Below are 19972 nucleotides of genomic sequence, written 5' to 3' on the forward strand. Positions count from 1 at the left end.
TCCTGACAACCACCTCCGTTCTACATCAGACTGAATGAATATCTCTTAGATTCCCCAACAGAATCTTCGTGGTATAAGCCGGAAGTTATTTCACTTTTAATCCAAATAACCTTGTTGACATCCTAACTAAGATTAATAAAATAAATATTAATTGCTTCAAACCAATAATCTCTGTGGATTCGACCCTTACTCACGTAAGGTATTACTTGGACGACCCAGTACACTTGCTGGTCAGTTGAACGGAATTGTGCAAGTAATCAGTTAGTTAAATTAGTTCTCCTTGGCACATGCCCAATCCCATACTGAAGATCTCGAGGAAATATTTGCTCAAATCAGACGCTATAACTTGAGACTGAACCCGGAAAAATGCGCCTTCAGCGTAAAAGGAGGAAAATTCCTCGGTTTCATGCTAACAAGTCGGGGAATCGAAGCAAACCCAGAGAAGTGCCAAGCAATACTTGATATGCGCAGCCCAAACTCGGTAAAAGATGTACAAAGGTTAACAGGGAGATTAGTGGCGTTGTCAAGATTCTTACCATGTTTGGCCCTGAAATCCTTCAATTTTTTCCAATGTCTAAAGAAAGCTACAAAAAACTTTTTTTGGGATGAAAAATGCGAAGAAGCATTTTTAAGCTTGAAACACCTCCTATCCAAGCCACCTGTTTTGCAGAAACCAAAGCTCGGCGACCCACTTTACCTCTACTTGTCCGTCACCGAGATGACTGTTAGCTCGGTTCTTGTCACAGAGAACAGCAAAGAACAGCAGCCGGTATATTTTGTGAGCAAGACACTACAAAACGCGGAACTTCGGTATCCAAAGCTTGAAAAGCTCGTCCTGGCAATCATATTCTCGGCAAGACGACTCCGACCTTATTTTCAGAGTCATACAGTTATCATCAGAACAGAGTATCCACTACGACAAATACTTTATAAGCCTGAGCTAGCAGGCCGACTAACCAAGTGGTCAATTGAACTGTCTGAGTTCGACATACAATTCCAACCAAGAGGGTCTGTTAAGTCACAATGCCTGGCTGATTTTGTGGCAGAATTCACCAACACTTCGCCCGATGAAAGAAGTCGGCTTTGGACACTGTTCGTCGATGGTGCCTCAAACCCTCAAGGGGCAGGAGCAGGAATTCTGTTAGAAAGCTCGGATGGTTTAATCCTCGAACACTCACTCAGGTTCTCATTTAAAGCAAGCAATAACCAAGCCGAATACGAAGCCCTCATAGCTGGGCTCAGGTTAGCCATTGATTTGGATATCCATGATTTAAAGGTTTATTGCGATTCGTTACTAGTCGTGCAACAAGCAAATCAAAATTTCCAAACAAAAGATCCAATTCTTTTGAAATACTTAAATATTGTTCAAACCTTACTAAACAAGTTTTCTAAAATAGAGATTGCTCACATAGCTAGAGAACAAAACCATAGGGCAGATGTTTTGTCAAAACTAGCAACAACGCAAGCACACACCGCCACACTCTTACAGTCAACCATAGACAGACCGAGCTTTGAATCAGCAAAAATTTTTAATACCTTGAGTAAAGGCAGTTGGCAGGAACCTTACATTCAATACCTCCGTAACGGCTCTGTTCCGGAGGAGATTGAAAACAAAGGTAAATTCAGAAGACAAGCTTCTTTTTTCACCTTGATAAATAATACTCTGTATAGGCGAGGTTATTCTCGACCATTGTTAAAATGTTTAGACAGGGAAGAGGCCGATCTCCTCTTAGCCGAAGCTCATGAAGGAATCTGCGGCATACACTGCGGAGCACGAAGCTTGGCACAAAAAGCTCTCCGCGCAGGTTTTTATTGGCCGACAATATGGGAGGATAGCAGGCATAAAGTCAGAACATGCGACAACTGTCAGAAACACTCACCGATCATTAACATGCCTACCGAACATCTCCATCAGTCAGTGGTAAGTTGGCCGTTTAACAGGTGGGGAATAGACATTCTCGGCCCTTTCCCCACTGCTCCAAGACAGGTAAAATTTTTGGTAGTCGCAATAGATTACTTTTCTAAATGGATTGAGGCCCAGCCACTTGCAAAAATCACCTCATCACAAATGATAAGCTTCGTATGGAAATACATAATTTGTAGATTTGGTATACCAGGCCATATCGTCACTGATAATGGTCGACAGTTTACTGACAACACTTTTAAGGAGTTTTTGCAGAATCTAAAGATAAAGCAACACTTCTCTTCTGTCGAGCACCCGCAATCCAACGGACTAGCGGAAGCAGCAAATAAGGTCATCCTGCAAGCATTAAAGAAAAAACTCGGCGACGCAAAGGGCCTGTGGGCCGAACTTATCCCAGAAGTTCTATGGGCGTACAATACAACAATCCACTCAACGACCAAGGAAACCCCTTTCAGGTTGGTCTACGGATCCGAGGCAATGATTCCGATGGAGGTGTCCCAAGGATCCATGCGTACGATAGCCGAAGATAATGATAAAGCTCGGCAAGCAGAGCTCGACCTAATTGAAGAAATTAGGGAAACAGCAGCAGTTCGGCACCGAGCCTTACAACAACAGGTGGGCCGCCGATATGCTCAGAAAGTGGTTCCAAGAACATTCAACAACGGAGATTTGGTACTTCGAAAGACTGAACAAGCTCGCCGACCTCCTTCTCACGGAAAACTCGCTGCAACTTGGGACGGCCCATATCGAATTTCTGAGGTAGTGGGCCGAGGAGCATATAAGTTGGAACAACTAGATGGCACTCAAATACCCAACACATGGAACGTCAACTCTTTGAAACAATATTACAGTTAAACAGTATACCAGTACTCTTTTTCCCACTTTGAGAACTTTTTTTTCCCAAAAAGGGTTTTTTCCTCATTGGGGGTTTTAACGAGGCTGGTTAACCTGACACAATTTGTACAGGTATTACTTTCAATAAGATCAATCTTTTAAGTATATATTTATCATGCCACTCTACAAAAGTAATATTCCTATGAAAGGGAATAATTATAAAACAGCAAAGTCGCATTATTATACGAATGCGCAAAATATTACAGTCATAAGCCACAGAACGGCAACATCAAAAAATTGATTAGGCAAACATCACAACCTAATCCGTCAGTTTATAATCAGACTATTGCACTTCATAAAAAACAGACAAAACAGAAATAAGTTCAGCAAAACCTACAAAAACCTTTCAAAAAGGAACAAACTCCTAAAACACCGATTACTCGGCAAGGTTATCGCCTCCCTCCTCAACAGTTTCCTCGTCATCTACCAGTTTACCATCTTGGATTACTTTAGCAGGATCCATAAGACTGAAATCCCCACTAGGCACAAGAAACTTCGCCTGATTGATAGCTCGCTCAAAGCCTTCAGCAAAGGCGTCCAAAATATCACCCTGCTTATTTTCTTCAAATTTCTTCATCTTTGCAGATAACTCGGTGAGCCGATCATTTACACTCGAAAGATCATTTTCTTTTTCTTTTAACAATGCAGCAATTCTTTCATGACACTCCTTTTCAACCTTAAGCTCAGACTCAGCCTCAGATAATTTCTTCTTCAAATCCTTAGCACTTGCTTCACTAAGCACCAATTTTTCCTTTAACTTAGCAATATTGGAAGCTTCAGACAGTTCTTTCTTGTGTCTCTTTTCTTGGCTACGGCCAATACTAGCTAACCGAAACCCCACGACCTGAAAGCATAAAAGAGTCATCAGGATAGACAACAGAAACAAAAAGAAATATACGAAGCATCACAGAAAAAAGATAGGCACAATAAACAGAAAGAGACGTTACCTGTAGATACTGATCAATACCTAAGTCTCCAAACGCATCCACCCGACTCCTATCTACATCCGATTGCACAATTTCATCAGATACAATACTAAAGGGAAATTTCTTGCTCCATACCGAGGAATTTTCTTCTTCTTCCTCAAACACATATAATTTCTCTAGCTTCAAAAGAGAATTCGACAAATCACCAAGTTCCATTTTCTCCTCTTCAACCCCACCCTCGTTTTCAACAACCGCATCAGATTTTCTTTTCTTAAACACAATACCCTCTTTCCTCGGTGGGGGCTGATCCACCTCAGCACCACCATCCGCCTTCTCGACATTTGATGAAGATCCCTCAAAATTCTTACTCCTGAATCGAGATCTCAAACTAGAGGCAGTCACTCCAGGGAAGTTACCAGCTACAACATTCACAAAAGAAAAAAGAAAGGAATCAGCAAAAGCATAAAACAGTTAACAATAGCTCTTAAAAGAAAATGACTTCCAATTTCTCTCACCAAAATACTCTAATACTACGGCTTTATTTTCCTCCCATGGTAGCAGGTCGGATACAGATATCAGTCCACCTTTGTCAACCATCTCAATCAAAAACGAGATTATGCACTCATTCCGACTGTTGATAAGGTCGGGACCAAGGATATGTTGCGGATGACAACACCAGTAAAGCGGAAATTTTTCTCCCAAATTTTCGTCAAGGTAAAACGGAAACTCTTCATTTACTGATTTAACTTTCAGAAACATTTCTTTGAAATCCTTGAAAGATGATTTATAAAGCTTGAAAATAGAAAATCCGGGGGTACTGTTCAAGTTAATCCATAAACCCTTCCATACCCCCTTAGCTTGAAACAAAGAGAAAAATAGTTCTAAGTCTGGTTTAATTTCAAGAAAATCCATCAAAGCTTCAAAACATCTTATAAAAGCCCACCCATTTGGATGGATTTGGGAAGGGGCGCAATTTAATTGTTTCATCACATTACATTCAAAAACAGAAAATGGAAGTTTAACCCTTAGTTCCTCAATCATGCAACTGTAAACATAAAAATATTCAAAACTATCTTGCCTATGGAACACACGATCTGACCGGCTGCATGGCAGCAGCTCTATATGAAACCCAGCCCTCATCACCCTACCCACATTTATCTGCCTCACACTATCAGCATCAGAAAATAACAAAGCCCGTATATGAACATCCTTGTCAACCCAATCGTATATCCCAGCATTTTCAATCGAGGGTAACACATTTTTCTTCTTTTCACTCATTTTTTAACAAAAGCGAAAACCAAAATTATCAAGAGATAGAAGTAGATAAGAAAACTGCACTAACCTCTTCTACTCATTTTCAATAAAAAGCTTCTGCCCTCAAACGCAATGTCAATAAAGAACTCAGGAGTTCAAACTCAAGCATCAATTTAATTAAACCTTTCAGTTCCAAAATTAAATCCCACCCACACATCATAAGGTCACTTCAACGGTCCAAGATTAACGTTGGAAGTTGAACCAGACAAGGCATTAAATTAACACAATAACCAATAAAGAAACGGCAGAAATCTGATATGCCACGTTGACCTTGGGGGCTAGGCATACCGAGCTATAACTCGCTAAGTCAATAATAAGCTCAACATGTCCTCCTCAGATCAGGCTAAGCTTGGGGGCTGTGATATGAACAGACAATAATCGGTTACGAGTTATAGCTCGGCAACGTATCATTCACAATAGTAACCGACCATTATAATCAGCATTTATATTTTTTCATAACGTCGGATACACGAATTAATGCTCGGACGTTACCTAAAAAACGGTCACCTACGACCAACCAGTTATAAGTGGAAGACAGAGACCAACCAGGTAGGCAATCTTTCACAGATAGAAACTCATACTCATTAATCTCTTATTGACTTGAGCGTCGGAGTATCTTTGCAGGTACTCACAACCTCCGTTCTGATTGCCGAGCTTCGTGCTTCGATTGCAAGGAGTTCCACCGACCTTCCTCGGAGGACGAGTTGTATGCCGGTGACAACAGGTCAGAACAGGGTCTATGGTCACAGTTTTGGGAGAGACCTAAAAGGGTCTATAGTCACAGTTTTAGGGGGTGGTCTAAAGGGGTCTATGGTCACGGTTTTTTACAGTGACCAAAAAGAATCTATGGTCACAGTTTTTCGAAAGGGTGACTAAATAGGTCTATGGTCACAGTTTTGGGGGTGACTTAAAGGGATCTATGATCACAATTTTAGGGGTGACCTAAAATAGTTTATGGTCACCGTTTTATACCGTGACCAAACGACATCTATGGTCACGGTTTTGAGGGGTGACCTAAAAGAGTCTATGGTCACGGTTTTACAAAAGAGTGACTTAAAAGAGTTTATGGTCAAGATTTTAGAGAGTGACCTAAAAGTATCTATGGTTACGGTGTTAGGAGGTTGTCCAACCCCTCTATACACTCACGAATCGCAAGCTTCCCTGCGTCGTTCATCGTACGTCGTGGGTTGTCGTGCTCGTCTTCTGTCGCCTGTCGTGTCTTCATTGCTCAAAAAGTTGTCTTTATTGAAAAGTAAATACATCACAATTATGAGATTTTGAATTTTAAATTAATTTAGATTTATATAATTTTTAATTACAATTAAATATTTTTGTTTAATTAAAATTAATAATTTAGATTTTTGCTTAATTNTTATTTAATTACCTCAATTTTTAAATTAGAATACTTATTTAAAAAATTAATTGACAAATTAATTAAATAAAATAATATTTTTAAAATAATTTTATTGAGATAGAATTTAGTTTTTAATAACTACTCTATTCCCTAATGTTTATTAAAAAAGTGACTTAAAAGAATTTATATTCACGGCCAAAATCATCACCATAGATAAGGCTACGGTCACAGTTCTAGGAAAGGATGATCACAGAGGCTATGGTCATGGTTTTTAGCGGAGTGACCATAGAGATTATGGTCATGACTATAGATTAGGCTATGGTTACGGTTTTCATAATGGCATGACCATAGAGCGATAAAAAAACGTGGTCTAAAGTGACAGAATTTAAACATTAAAATTGTGACCATAAAACTGTAATCATAGATAAAAAATTATAACTATATATTTATGGCCATAAGAAAATAAATCACGATAAAAAAAATCGTGATCGTAGATTAAAAATTATGATCATAAATTTATAGTCATCCTTTTCATTAGTTATGATCACAATTTTTCAGTATGACCATAGATTTTTTTTTTTGTAGTGCAATAATAACAAATGAGGTGTCCACGCAGGGAATGCGAGTTGGTGATTGCGCTTATTCTAATTGGTATTGTAGCTGTTGATGACAGTGAGAATACATTCTATTCAACATTATTTTGCATTAACCGTGTTTAAAATTTGTATTTTTAATAAAGACAAAAGAAAAACGAAAAAATCATCACGCACCAAACTCGCAAGTACGATTTGGAATTTTGGATGTTGCACTTGCACACTTGCAATACATTATCGTAAATTAAAAACCTAAGCTATACGAACCTAAAAATCGTTTAATAAAATAAAACCAATGTTTTTGAACCATCGAATATTATAAACTCCATGGTTCGTAGAAGAATGTAAAAAAGGGAACTGTTAAAACATCGGCATAATAGAGTTATATTTTTAATGATGGAGTAAAATATCGTTTTTATCCTTAATGTTTGGGACAAATTCTAAAGTTTTTTCTAATATTTTAATCGTCTTATTTAAGTTTCAAACATTTTAAAATTTGTTCAATGTTGTCCTGTCGTTAGGGATCCGTTAACAGAATTGATGACAGGATAAAATTAAGACGATTTTGAAATGTTAGGAACTTGAATAGAACGAAAACATTGAAGACAAAAATGATACATAGAAGTAAATTTTAATGTTATTCATCAATAATATCAATTTTTACTGTACATAGTATTCAATTATTTTTTAATCACATCTAAGTAAATTACAGTTAATCACATTACTTTCATTCTAAATAAATTAATTTTTTTTATAATTTTACTCTTAAAATTTTTTAGTTATCATGAAATATTTGTAGAATAAGTATAAAATTATAAAAAAATTAAATTTATTTAGAATGAAAGTAATGTGACTAAGTGTAATTTACTTAGATGTAATTAAAAAATAATTGAATATTATGTACAGTAAAAAATTGATTTTATTGATGGATAATATTAAAATTTATTTCTATGTATCGTTTTTGTCCCCAACATTTTCGTCCTATTTAAGTCCCTAATGTTTCGAAATCGTTTCAATTTTGTCGTGCTGTCAACTCCGTTAACGGATCCCTAACAACAAGACAATATTGAGTCAATTTTAAAACGTTAGGAACTTAAATAAAACGATTAAAATGTTAGGAACAACTTTAAGACTTACTCCAATATTAGAGACAAAAATAATATTTTACTCTTAATAATATTACTCTTCTCATAATTTATAAAAAAATAATATTATTAAAATAAAAATGATAATAATCAATAACCTATAGTTCTAATTGTATAATCTCTCCCTATTAAAATAAGAGAGTGCGAATTTAAATCTCCTTATCTTTAGTTAAAAAAATTAAGAATAATAATAGCATTTCTTTATTAATATTGACGTTGCATCCTTTCCTGCTTCCTAAGACCCAAATCCCAAGTAGGCGAGGGATAAGTCATAGTAGCTTAGATTCAATTTTAGCAGTTTGTATTGTTCTAGAAGCATTTTGAAGTTGAAGTTGAAGTGTGAAAGTGAAAGTGGAATTTTTTGTCTTGAATTTTTAAATGAAACAGTTTTCTTTGTTGTCAATGATGATTATTTGAAACGAACTCAAAAATTTTTTTTTCGGTTGCATTTTCAGAATGGGGAAGAAGGTTCAAAAACGGCACTTGATTTTTTTAATTTTTTAAATGTTTATATCTTTAAATTTCTCTATATATAACTTATTTTATTAGGTATTTTTAAAATAAAAATTTAAATTTAAAAGAGAAGGTATTCAATTTAAAGTTATGAAAAAATGGGTTCGAATTAGTCGGTCGAACCATAAACCAATAAAAATAACAAATTAATTAAATATTCTAACGGAAAAATTTAAAAATTGTAGTTGGACCGGTCGAAAATCAATCGGTCGAAACGAACTAGGAATCGATCGATTATTTTTTTATTTTCACCCAAAAGTTCAAAACAGCATTTGATTTAGAGGAAAAGAATCCTAACCAAAACAAGAAGCAGTAGCACCTTTGTCTCTCTCACAGTCTCACTTAGACGTTATCCTTTTCCTTCTTCTCATCGAGCTGCTCCCTCTTTTCCTAACTTATGTCTAGCTACCATTCTGTTACTGCCACCGTCGTAATTTCTGGAAGCTGCTTTCATCGTGCAGCCATTGTTCGAACTTCGAAGACACCCTCACCATGGTAACTATTCTCACCTCTTACCTTAATCGTGCAGCCACTGTCCCGTCGGCACCAGCTTTGTTCCACCGTACTCCTTTTCGTCAGTCGTGTCAACCCTTCCATTGTGCTCCCTGTTTCCTTCTTTGCTGAGTCTGCCTTTTTCTAGGTATTTTTAACTGTAATTGTTGTTAATTAATCTATGACTTGTGATTTTTCATTATTGTAGTTTAGAATTGTGGATAATCTTAAATAATTGTTGTCAGTTAATCTGTAAATCTTGTTGTTGTTAATTTTTTTATTCTGTAATTATCTTGACTGTTGAGATTATTGGGTTAGTGTGGGTTACTATAAGCCTGTAATATTGTTATTGGGTTGCTGGTAAATTTTAGGTATGGATGAGAGTATCAACCAAGAAACACTTAGGAATAATAATGCAGAGAATAATTTGGCTTCGAATCCTGTCTAGAAACTTCTCTTCTTCTTGAATCTAACGATAGTCATTAGTCAATCATAAACTTCTAATGTTTCAAAAAAAAAATTGATCCAGCTTGAAGATATGTTAGCTTTACAAGTAATAAACGGAAAATTGCATTACCAATGTTTGTGTTGTCTAAGTACTTTTGGAGGAGAGAGAATTAATAGAATGAAAAAATATTTGACAAAGATAGATGGAGATATTAAAAAGTATTTTAAAGTCCCTTATGACGTAGAAAAACAAATGAAAAATTTATTGAAAGAAATTCAAAAAATTAAAACTAGTAAGAGAAAAGTAAGTTTTAATGAAAATAGTAGTGATGAGATTGAAAATACAATTGATAAAGCATTAATGCAAGAAGAACAATAAATTCCGAATCAGTTACCATTAAAGCAAGTAATTATAAGTGATCCACAAAAGAAAGCAAAAATCTTTATTCCTCCTATGTTTGCACAAAGATTGTTATTGATAATGTGTTATATATATCGTTAGATGATATTGATGCTGATTTTGATCAAAATAGTGTTGGTAGTGGTGATAATAATACATTTTATGCTGTATGCCTGTATCACTTAATTTTTTTGGTGCAAATAGTAAAAATGAAGGTGATGATTTCAAGAAAATAAATTTGTAGCAAATTTTAGAAAATTTTAATGATTGATAATAAATTTAAATGTCGTCATTTTATATTTGATTATTATTTTTATTATTTAACTTTTGAATTTATAATTAAATGAAATTATAATATTAATAAAATATTTTTTAAATTAAATTATGATCAAATCAATTAAACTAATAAATTAATAGTTAAAATAGTTCAAGGTGGGGTTGGATTTTCATAACCTTGACTCAATTATTCAGGCCAACTACCTTGCGTAGGCCCTACCAAGGCTCAACATGGGGAATAAGCAGCATTATAGACAACCACAACCAAACTAAGTTGGGTTGGTTTAGTAGTTAGCTTACTAATTCGCTTAAGTAAATGTTAGGTATTCGAATTCCGCCTTGTGCATGCAGCAATTCATTGGCCAGCGACAAATTCTTAAGTAAATCTTAATACCGCGACAAATTAGTCTTTGACCTGCTAAGTTGAAAAATGCCTAAAAATAAAAAAAAAACAGACAACCACAACCACATAATTATACGCACATAATACAGGTTTAAAATATTGGAAAATCTTAAACAGAACTCCATGCGACTAGAAAACGACACCGTTCAACAACCCGCGCCGACTGCGATACTACATTTGTGTCAGTTTCCGCAAACTATTCTTCCCACCGGTTTCAACGGAAAATCTGAAAAGTAAAGTACGTTCACGTCTCCTTTTCAAATTTCATAATTCATTCATTATTCAACCATTCTACTTTGAATTTTCTCATTTTGTTTTTTCAATTTACATATCTTCATATTTTTCATAATTTATTCTACAAACTGAGATATAGAGAGAGAATCAGAGATTGGCATTATTGTCAGTACCAAAAATAACTTTCCTTTCTCCATTCCACGCTATTTTTGGTCTCCGATCTCCCTTCCACTTACAGCAGCGGAAGAATCACCAGCAAAATCAAAATTAGAAAGAAAAGCAAAACAATTTTACATTAATAAAGGATTTAAAGAAAAATCATTGACATGAGTTCGATTCCTTTGATCAACACACTCCCTGTTGTTGCTCCGCTTCGCTCCGTTTCCCCTCCTCAATGCGGCGAGTTTCTTCCTTTATCCGCCATCCCAAAACGGCGACGTTCATTGTCCTCAGCTGCGTTTCGCCCAGTTTCTTCGGGCCCTGGCCCAAGCCCAGGTCCAACTATCAATTCAGCTCCGGTAAGTCTTCTTCTCAACGGATCAAGCTTCTCTGATACGATAACTGCTCTTTACCCTTCTCAGATGAGGTTATTTTTGTAATTTGATGTTGGTTTTCAGCGCGGGAATGGAAGTTACACAGTTGGTGATTTCATGACAACGAAAGATCATTTGCACGTTGTCAAGCCCTCCACTACCGTTGACGAAGGTAAGGATTTGTTTCTGTAATTTTTTGTTTTTTATTATTATGTTATTTAGTGTTCGTTTTATATTCTCCAAGTTTATTTACTTAAAATTTAAAATTTCAGCTTTGGAGGCACTCGTCAACAACAGGATCAGTGGTCTTCCAGTTATCGATGACGACTGGAATCTCGTAACTTTTTAATCCCCTTCAGCTATTTTTGCATTATTCTTTAATGATTTTAACGTTCTTCACTTTTGTTTTTTTCATGTACTTGTCTTTTCATCATCAAAATGCAACTACTTTGACTTTATTTTACTTCCTCTTTGAGACTTACCTCTTTTTCTTTCTAATAAAAAATTGCTGCAGGTTGGAGTTGTTTCAGATTATGACTTGCTAGCAATTGATTCTATATCAGGTATATTATATTATTTTATTTTGTTCTACTTTTTGCTAATTCTGAGTTGGAAATCATTTGTGTTAGTTATCCTTTCTACTTTTCAAACTTCGTGTTGTTATTGTTGAGAATGGTGACACTGAAGATGACAATATGCCATGTATGATAGTGTGGGCATTGAACTTCTTTACAAACCTTAAGCAATGCTATTATAAAATTCTATGGTTGTGCCCAAGTTTGCAAAACAAGAGTTCCGCATCCTGCTGCAAAGTGTCTACTAATCTTTTGTTTTGGCTTTTTAGGTGGTCCTCAAAGTGATGCAAACTTATTTCCTGATGTTGGTAGCTCTTGGAAAGTATGTGCAACTTTTTCTTCTAACTATGCTAAATAGATTTGCTGTCAATCATTCATAACACCTCTTTTATTGATGTTCATGGAATGTGCTTTGTAAATTGAGATGGGGCCATTCTATTATGTTGTTCACAAACTTAATTCTGAACCTACATGCAATCCTCTATGACAATTGAATTTCAATTTTTATTTTTTTGCCATGCACACCGTTGTTTTGCTGAAATAATAGTATTTCACTGAATACAAGGTCGTCGTAACTCGTTATAAATTCTGAAGCCTTGTGTAAATTTCATCAATTACTTATTGATCAAGTGTTCAAGTTTTCAAAAAATGCAAGATTTTTAAAAGGAAGGAAGTGGTATAAATTTTGAAAAATCGTGACCAAAATCATTTGCTTTAATCAGCGAACCTGCATCTTAGTTATCTCGTATTAGGAAATATTGCTGTCTGAAGTATAATTTGGACGAGTGCATCTTTGTATCCATTTGTATCTAGAGTCAAGCTTCAGGAAATAATGATCTGATCATGTGAATGTAGCAAAGTTTTGCTTGAGTTCAGAAATTACTGTTCTGAATAAGTTTACTTAAAAGTCCCAGTCTTTTGCAATAGAAGAATTTTGGAAGTCAGCCAGGTCTTTTTGAGTTTATGAATCAGTGCCTTCCAATATATATATGGGATCAGCTGTCTTTCTCCTTTGTTTTTTTCGGGAAATGTAGGGTACCTTCCTTTTTGCCTTTGTATTGACTACTTTTGAAATTTGCAAGGGGAAATGTAGGGTACCTTCCTTTTTGCCTTTGTAACTACTTTTGAAATTTGCAAGGTGGTCTTGGCAATGTTATATGGATTCTGTGATCAAACATGATCCTCAAAAGTACGACTTTGTCAGGACATTAAGATCATTTTTGTGTGTCAGGTAGTAAAGGATATGCATAGGTTCCGTATCTTAGAAATAACAAAATTTTGGCCTGAATTTTTTTAATATTCCTTCCGCTGTCTTCTTTGTGTTACTTGTCATGAAGCAGAAGGGAGCTTGCAATCGTATGAAAACTATCATATTTTATATGTTAGGAACAAACGTCTATTGAACTATCATTAGTTTATTATGTTAAGCAAAACTGTCTTGTTCTAATTGTTTGCTTCAATGACAGACATTTAATGAGATACAAAAACTGCTTAGTAAGACTAATGGAAAAGTTGTTGGTGACCTAATGACGCCAACTCCACTTGTTGTTCAAGAATCTACTAGTCTGGAGGATGCTGCTAGGTACTGATTTTATGTATAATCAACAACATTGAACTCTGTGTTTTCTTCCCCTTTATATTCCAGCCCATGTACACTCAATAATTCTTCGCCAATGTAAAGGACAAAAGAAAAGAAAAAACCTACTCCAGATTAATTTTCATTTACATGTTCCCTTAGAATGGCAAAGCTGATCACCTGATGTCTGACACCAGTGCTTATTGTATTAGGCTGTTGCTTGAAACAAAATATCGTCGACTACCTGTGGTAGACAAGGATGGGAAGCTGGTAAGAAGAGTATCTTCCCCCTCTTAATAGTTTAATATATGTGCTTCTTTCAGTAGTGGTTTTTGCTGAATGTTTCTCCTCATTATTGGAAGGTTGGACTCATTACAAGGGGAAATATCGTTAAGGCAGCTCTGCTATCGAAACATGCCGGCGAGTGGTGAGAGATCCACATAGTTTGAGAAAACCTTATTCAAATAGTTTTGCTCACGGTTTGTGTAGTGAAAGTCAGCATAGCCTCTACATGATTAGGTATTTAGTCATCATCCGATGGACGTTTAGATTATATTACAGATGCGATATGCATGGCCAAAATAGAGTAGCTGAAAACAACTTCTGAAGTGTTAATATTTATAGACGAGGGTGATCAATCGATCTCCTTGTTTGAGATATTTTATGTGCCCTGGATTGTTTAAACCATGGAAACACTATATATAGTCAATTTCTATTCAAGCTCTCGAATAGATCATTTTGAGCACTGTATCATAAGCTAATTATAAATTGCTTAGGGTTATAATTTATATATTTAATGTCTTGGTCATTTTTCATATTGGTTCTATTCACGAGTTTGTTATTGAGTTGGATAACTCTCGACTATTTTTGTCACGCCAAACTGTCCTTTTTGCCAATTGCAACTTGCAAGACAAATTGCTGGCATATTTTTTGGTCGTTAGCTTGTGTGCAAATTGGAATGCAGGCGAAGAAATTTAAAGGTGAAGCACTTATTGCCATGTTTTTGTGTTCTATTTTCTTCATTTTCCCGAGATGAAAACCAAAGCTCGGCATGAGAAAGCAAGATAGAAGAGTCTCAAATGCCAAACAGAACACAATCTCGGCCTCACACCTAAAGCTTAAGGATGGCAAAACTCCCCAGGATCCCTGCGGGGACTATCCCGAATGGGGATCCAACTGTGGGAAATTTTTTCTGCGGAAATGAGGATGGGGGACGAAATTCTCTCGAGGCAGGTGCGGGAACTCGAGCGGGGATCTTCGTCCCGTCCTTGCTATTTTTCGAAATTTATAAATTTACTAAATTATTCTTAATAATTTATTTCTCATATATGTTTTTTAGTCTCTCTCATATATATATATATAACTTCTAATTTTCATTTTCATAACCCTTCTTCAATTCAGAAATCTCTAATGCTGTCCATACTCCATTCAACCTCTCTGCAACCACCCCCTTGCCACTGTCCCTTCTCACCGCATTGTCAAACCTCATCGTGCCATCACCCCCACCGCGTCGTGCTTTCTAATTGCGGCGTTCCTTTTTGTAACTCTGCCGTTGTGTCCATTCTCCTCTCTGTTGCCGCGTCTCTCACCTCATCCACTGCTTTGTCTTCTGGCTCGTCGTTACGTACTCCCACTGCGTCATTTCGAAATAAGTCACCATGGTGTCATTTAGACTTTTTGTATAAAATCTTGTTATTTTTGTATAGGATGGATACTTGCAACTCTATTCATATGGAAATTTATAATTATTTTGAACTATCAAATAGATTGGGAATGGGGTCCCTGCAAAGAATGAAACCCTGTGAAAAATGGGGATGGGGAGCAATAACGGGGACAGGGAACAAATCTGAGGGAGGGGATGGGGAGCAGGGAGGCATCCCCCGCTCCCGTCCTCGCCCTCGCTCTCGCCTTGCCCCGTTGACATCCCTACTAAAGCTGATAGCAGCTACGACAAATAAGTACACTAAGGTAGCGTTTGTTTTGGGGTACTGGGATAAAGATTGGAAGACTGAGACTCAGTATCATATTTGTTGGCTCAGAGACTGGTACTAAAATTTCTGTCTCTATCTCCAAAATTTCAGTATTTCAGTACTTCCAAAAAGTAGGAACACAGGGGACTGAATTTTTAAAGACAGAGATTGAAACTTTAATAACATTTTATACTTAAAATACTCTCATTTCAATTAATTAATTTTAATTTTATCCTTTGTGCAAATTAAATTAGAGCTTTATTCTTGTTTCAATTTCTATCTCTCATTTTACACCAAACAAAATACTGAAATTTATTTCAGTCTCTATCTCTGAGTCTCTGTCTCTCAATCTCAATATTTCAATCTCTCAATCACTGCACAAGAACCAAACCTAGCATTAGCAATATATAGATTTCAATATTTCACTTGTGCTCATTCCCACAACTAAAGCTAGAACAAACCCTTAAGCGGTACACACTTGTATACAGTATACAACGGCCTTCTATATATCCCACCACCATCCTTCAAAACCAAAACAGCATCTCTAATTCTTTTCATCATCGTCTAGAAAAATGGCAACTGAAACTGGTTTAGTAAAAATGTTCTTCTTCCCCTTCACAGGAGGCGGCCACCAAATCCCAATGATAGACATAGCAAGAGTTTTTGCATCTCATGGGGCCGCCTCAACAATCATAGCCACACCCTCCCACGCTCTCAACTTCCAAAACCTCATAACTAGAGCCCAGAGCTCCGGCCACCCTATCACCATCCACACTCTCCCCGCAGAAATACGCGACGCTACCGACATCACCGCCGGACCAATGAAGGATTTCGAGGATAAGGGCTTTGGAACTATCATCAACAGCTTTTACGAATTGGAACCTGATTATGCTGATTACATGAGGAACGAGCTTGGGAAGAAAGCATGGATTGTGGGACCGGTTTCGCTTTGTAACGGAAGCGTAGAAGATAAAACCCAGAGAGGGAAGTTGTCCACCATTGACGAGCAAGGTTGCTTGAAATGGCTGAACTCGAAGGAACCGCATTCAGTTATTTATGTCTGCTTTGGAAGCTTGATTCGGTTACCACCACAGCAGCTCAAGGAAATCGCTTACGGTCTTGAAGCTTCTGGTAAATCGTTCGTTTGGGTTGTTGGAAAAATTATGAAGTCATCGCCCAAAAACAAAGAAGAAGATGACGAAGATGATGTTCAAACATGGCTCCCGGAAGGGTTTGAAGAGAGGATGAAGGAATCAAACAGAGGATTGATCCTTAGAGGGTGGGCTCCTCAGCTTTTAATTCTGGAACATGGCGCCATTGGAGGGTTCGTGACTCATTGTGGTTGGAACTCAACTCTAGAAGGAGTGTGTGCCGGTGTGCCTATGGTGACGTGGCCGGTGACGGCGGAGCAATTCTTGAATGAGAAGCTGGTGACGAGTGTGTTGAGAATTGGAGTGCCAGTTGGGAGCAGAGAGTGGGTGTGGTTTAGTGACGAGTGGAAAGAGGTGTTGGGAAGAGAGAAGGTGGAGATTGCGGTGAAGAAGTTGATGGGGGAGAGTGAGGAGGCGGCGGAGATGAGAATGAGAGTGAAGAAGATTGCTGAGAGTGGCACAAGAGCTGTTGAAGAAGGTGGAACTTCTTATCAAGATGTTGATGCCTTGATTCAAGAGCTTCAAGAACGCAAAGTTAATAATTGCAATGGCGAAGTTTAGATTAGATTGCCCAACAATACAAAGAAGTTGTACACTTGAATCCGCTTGAATCCAAGAGAAATAAATTCTTTATACAAGAATTTCTCTGAAGCCGTTAAGCGTGACTATGAGTGAATTCTATGATAGACAGGCATATCACATAATCTTTCTTAGTCTCACCTTTATGTAAGAGTATCATTAGCTAATACTAAAATAATTAAATAAAATCTCATTTTTTTTTAATTTTAGAAAAATCAGTAATTAGATATTGAATCTTCTAATTATTTTTTTACACATTTTTCTTTTTTCTTTTAATTTCATATTCAAAATAGTGAGACGTCTGCTAGGGTTTTTCTCTCTTTCAATCACTGTTGCCATTCTCTCTTCCTCTTCCTTTGCGGTCTCTCTCGTTCACTTATTCTCGCCACTGCAACCCGCTTTTGCTGCCACCGTAACAAGCTTCTCCTGCAGCGCAACACGCTTCCCCCACCGCCGCAACCTAGTTTTCTATTAGATGTCGTTTTCACCCTATCTCTTATACATGATATATTTTATTGTTAACTGTCCCTTTATGTGTTTTAATCTACGTTAATTGCTTTCATATTCTTTGCTTAATTCAAATGTGCAGTTGTCCTTTAAGCTTTTTATTTATTCTTCAAAGTCTCGCATATTTATTTTTCTTAATATTAAATAGTAATTTTCAATTCTCTTTGAAGTCACTTGTTATGACTTACGAATGACCTTGTGTCAATTTTATGTGAGAAATAAAGAGTTCGACAGGTCTAGCACTACAAAAAAAGGTCTATGGCCACAGTGAAAAATCGTGACCATAGCTAGTGAAAAGGGTGACTATAGGTCTATGGTCACGATTTTTAACCTATGGTCACGGTTTTTTCATTGTGGCCTATTCTGCCGTGGCCATCAACCTATGGTCACGGTTTTTTTTATCTATGGTCACGGTTGTAGTGTTCAAATTCTGGCACTTTAGGCCACGCTTTTTTACTGTGACCAAAGGTTAATCTATGGTCATGCATAAAAACCATGACCATAGCCTTATTTATGCTCACGGTGTCACGATTTTCACTGTGACCATAGCCTCTATGGTCACCCCACCTTAAAACTGTGACCATAGCCTTATCTATAGTCTATGGTCACGGTTTTTACTATGACCATAGCTTATCAATGGTCACCCCACCTTAAAACTGTGATCATAGTCTTATCTATGGTCACAGTTTTTATCCTAACCATAGCCTATTTTGTTTTATGAGATTTAATTTTTTTTAAAGCATAATCACATCCCAAAATGATGATAATCACAAAATAAATCTAAAAATAAAAAAATGATAATCAACAATTAAGATAAGTTGTGACTAAAGTAACCAACTAATATATCAATATAGTTGAGTGAATACACTTGTTTCAATCTCAGTTTTATATAGTGATATATACACTAACACTAAGTAGACACTATCAACAAATTTGTTCCACAAGCGTGAAAACAACACAATTTAGACTCAGCTAGGATAGATTATGTTTGGTATTGCTATTCTTCCTTCTTAATGCTCGAGAACTTTCGTTTCAGCCACTTTACCATATGAAAGCTCAGTATCTGCTTTATTAACATGCAAAGCAAAGTCACATTAGACATTAATTAGTATAACTAGGCTAAACCTTATAGAGGACTTTCATTTCTAATATCAGTAGAATTTGCACTCTTCTAGTCCTTTAGTCTGTATAATTAAATTGTGATGTGATCAACTGAAAGACCAAATTATAGCTAGAAACCTAAATTTGAAATAAGATCTCAAAAATAAAAATCAAACAATGAAACATCAAATTTTTCATGGTATTTGATAACATGAATAACCTTTTGAGAGAAGTACAAATTCATATTTGTCATGTTACTTAACAAATCAAATTAAACAAACCACAAGAGAGCTTCCATTATTAGCGCCAGCTATTTAAGTAATATAATAGTTATTTTCCTACTGCTACATAATTCATTCCTAAATAGAAGCAGAGTCACGTGGATAAGCTTCAAATTTTGAAAATATAGAATGAAGTTATAGGCAAATACAACATATAACATACAAATTTACCTTGTGCAAGAAAAATGGTGACAACTAGTAAACTTTAGTTGTAAAACCAGTTCCAGCATCCATAATAAGTGCCTAGATATTGGAACAAGATACAACACAACTAATAAAAAGGCCATCTACAATCCCTCTCTCAACATGTTGTGCTAGTCTTGCATTGATGAGCGGATAATTTGTACGCTTTTTGGCATTGTTTTTAGTATGTTTTTAGTATGATCTAGTTAGTTTTTAGTATATTTTTATTAGTTTTTAGTTAAAATTCACTTTTCTGGACTTTACTATGAGTTTGTGTGTTTTTCTGTGATTTCAGGTATTTTCTGGCTAAAATTGAGGGACCTGAGCAAAAATCTGATTCAGAGACCAAAAAGGACTGCAGATGTTGTTGGATTCTGACCTCCCTGCACTCGAAGTGGATTTTCTGGAGCTACAGAAGCCCAATTGGCGCGCTCTCAATGGCGTTGGAAAGTAGACATCCTGGGCTTTCCAGCAATATATGATAGTCCATACTTTGTCTAAGATTTGATGGCCCAAACCGGCGTTCAAAGTTACCCTCAGAAATCCCAGCGTTAAACGCCGGAACTGGCACCAAAATGGGAGTTAAACGCCCAAACTGGCA

At 36.4% G+C, this 19972-nt stretch overlaps 3 protein-coding genes across 4 annotated transcripts in view; all 3 read left to right on the forward strand.

Moving 5' to 3' along the window:
- LOC127742908 (uncharacterized) overlaps positions 1–2779 on the forward strand; it is a 16297-nt gene extending 13518 nt beyond the window's left edge. The window contains exon 2 of the mRNA XM_052255611.1: positions 275–2779. Coding sequence (XP_052111571.1) covers positions 275–2779 — 2505 coding nt within the window. The remainder of the gene's footprint in view (positions 1–274) is intronic.
- Positions 2780–10793: 8014 nt separating this feature from the next.
- LOC107469761 (CBS domain-containing protein CBSX2, chloroplastic) lies at positions 10794–14349 on the forward strand. 2 transcript variants are annotated; one of them, XM_052254922.1, is made up of 9 exons: positions 10794–10919; positions 11154–11433; positions 11533–11620; positions 11721–11785; positions 11963–12011; positions 12293–12345; positions 13490–13605; positions 13812–13869; positions 13962–14349. In XM_052254922.1, exons 2-9 carry the CDS (start codon positions 11242–11244, stop codon positions 14028–14030), a joined length of 690 nt encoding a protein of 229 aa, XP_052110882.1. In that variant the 5' UTR covers positions 10794–10919; positions 11154–11241; the 3' UTR covers positions 14031–14349. The 2 variants fall into 2 exon arrangements, with proteins under 2 accessions (XP_052110882.1, XP_015944621.1); XM_016089135.3 differs by lacking the exon at positions 10794–10919 and having other exon boundaries at positions 10939–11433.
- A 1661-nt stretch (positions 14350–16010) lies between these two features.
- Positions 16011–17421, forward strand: LOC107469764 (abscisate beta-glucosyltransferase-like). Its single transcript, XM_016089137.3, has one exon. The coding sequence runs from the start codon at positions 16142–16144 to the stop codon at positions 17279–17281; it is 1140 nt and encodes a 379-aa protein (XP_015944623.1). The 5' UTR covers positions 16011–16141; the 3' UTR covers positions 17282–17421.
- The last annotated feature ends 2551 nt before the right edge of the window (positions 17422–19972 follow it).

Source organism: Arachis duranensis, chromosome 10, assembly GCF_000817695.3.
Source record: "Arachis duranensis cultivar V14167 chromosome 10, aradu.V14167.gnm2.J7QH, whole genome shotgun sequence".
Classification (NCBI taxonomy): Eukaryota; Viridiplantae; Streptophyta; class Magnoliopsida; order Fabales; family Fabaceae; genus Arachis; species Arachis duranensis.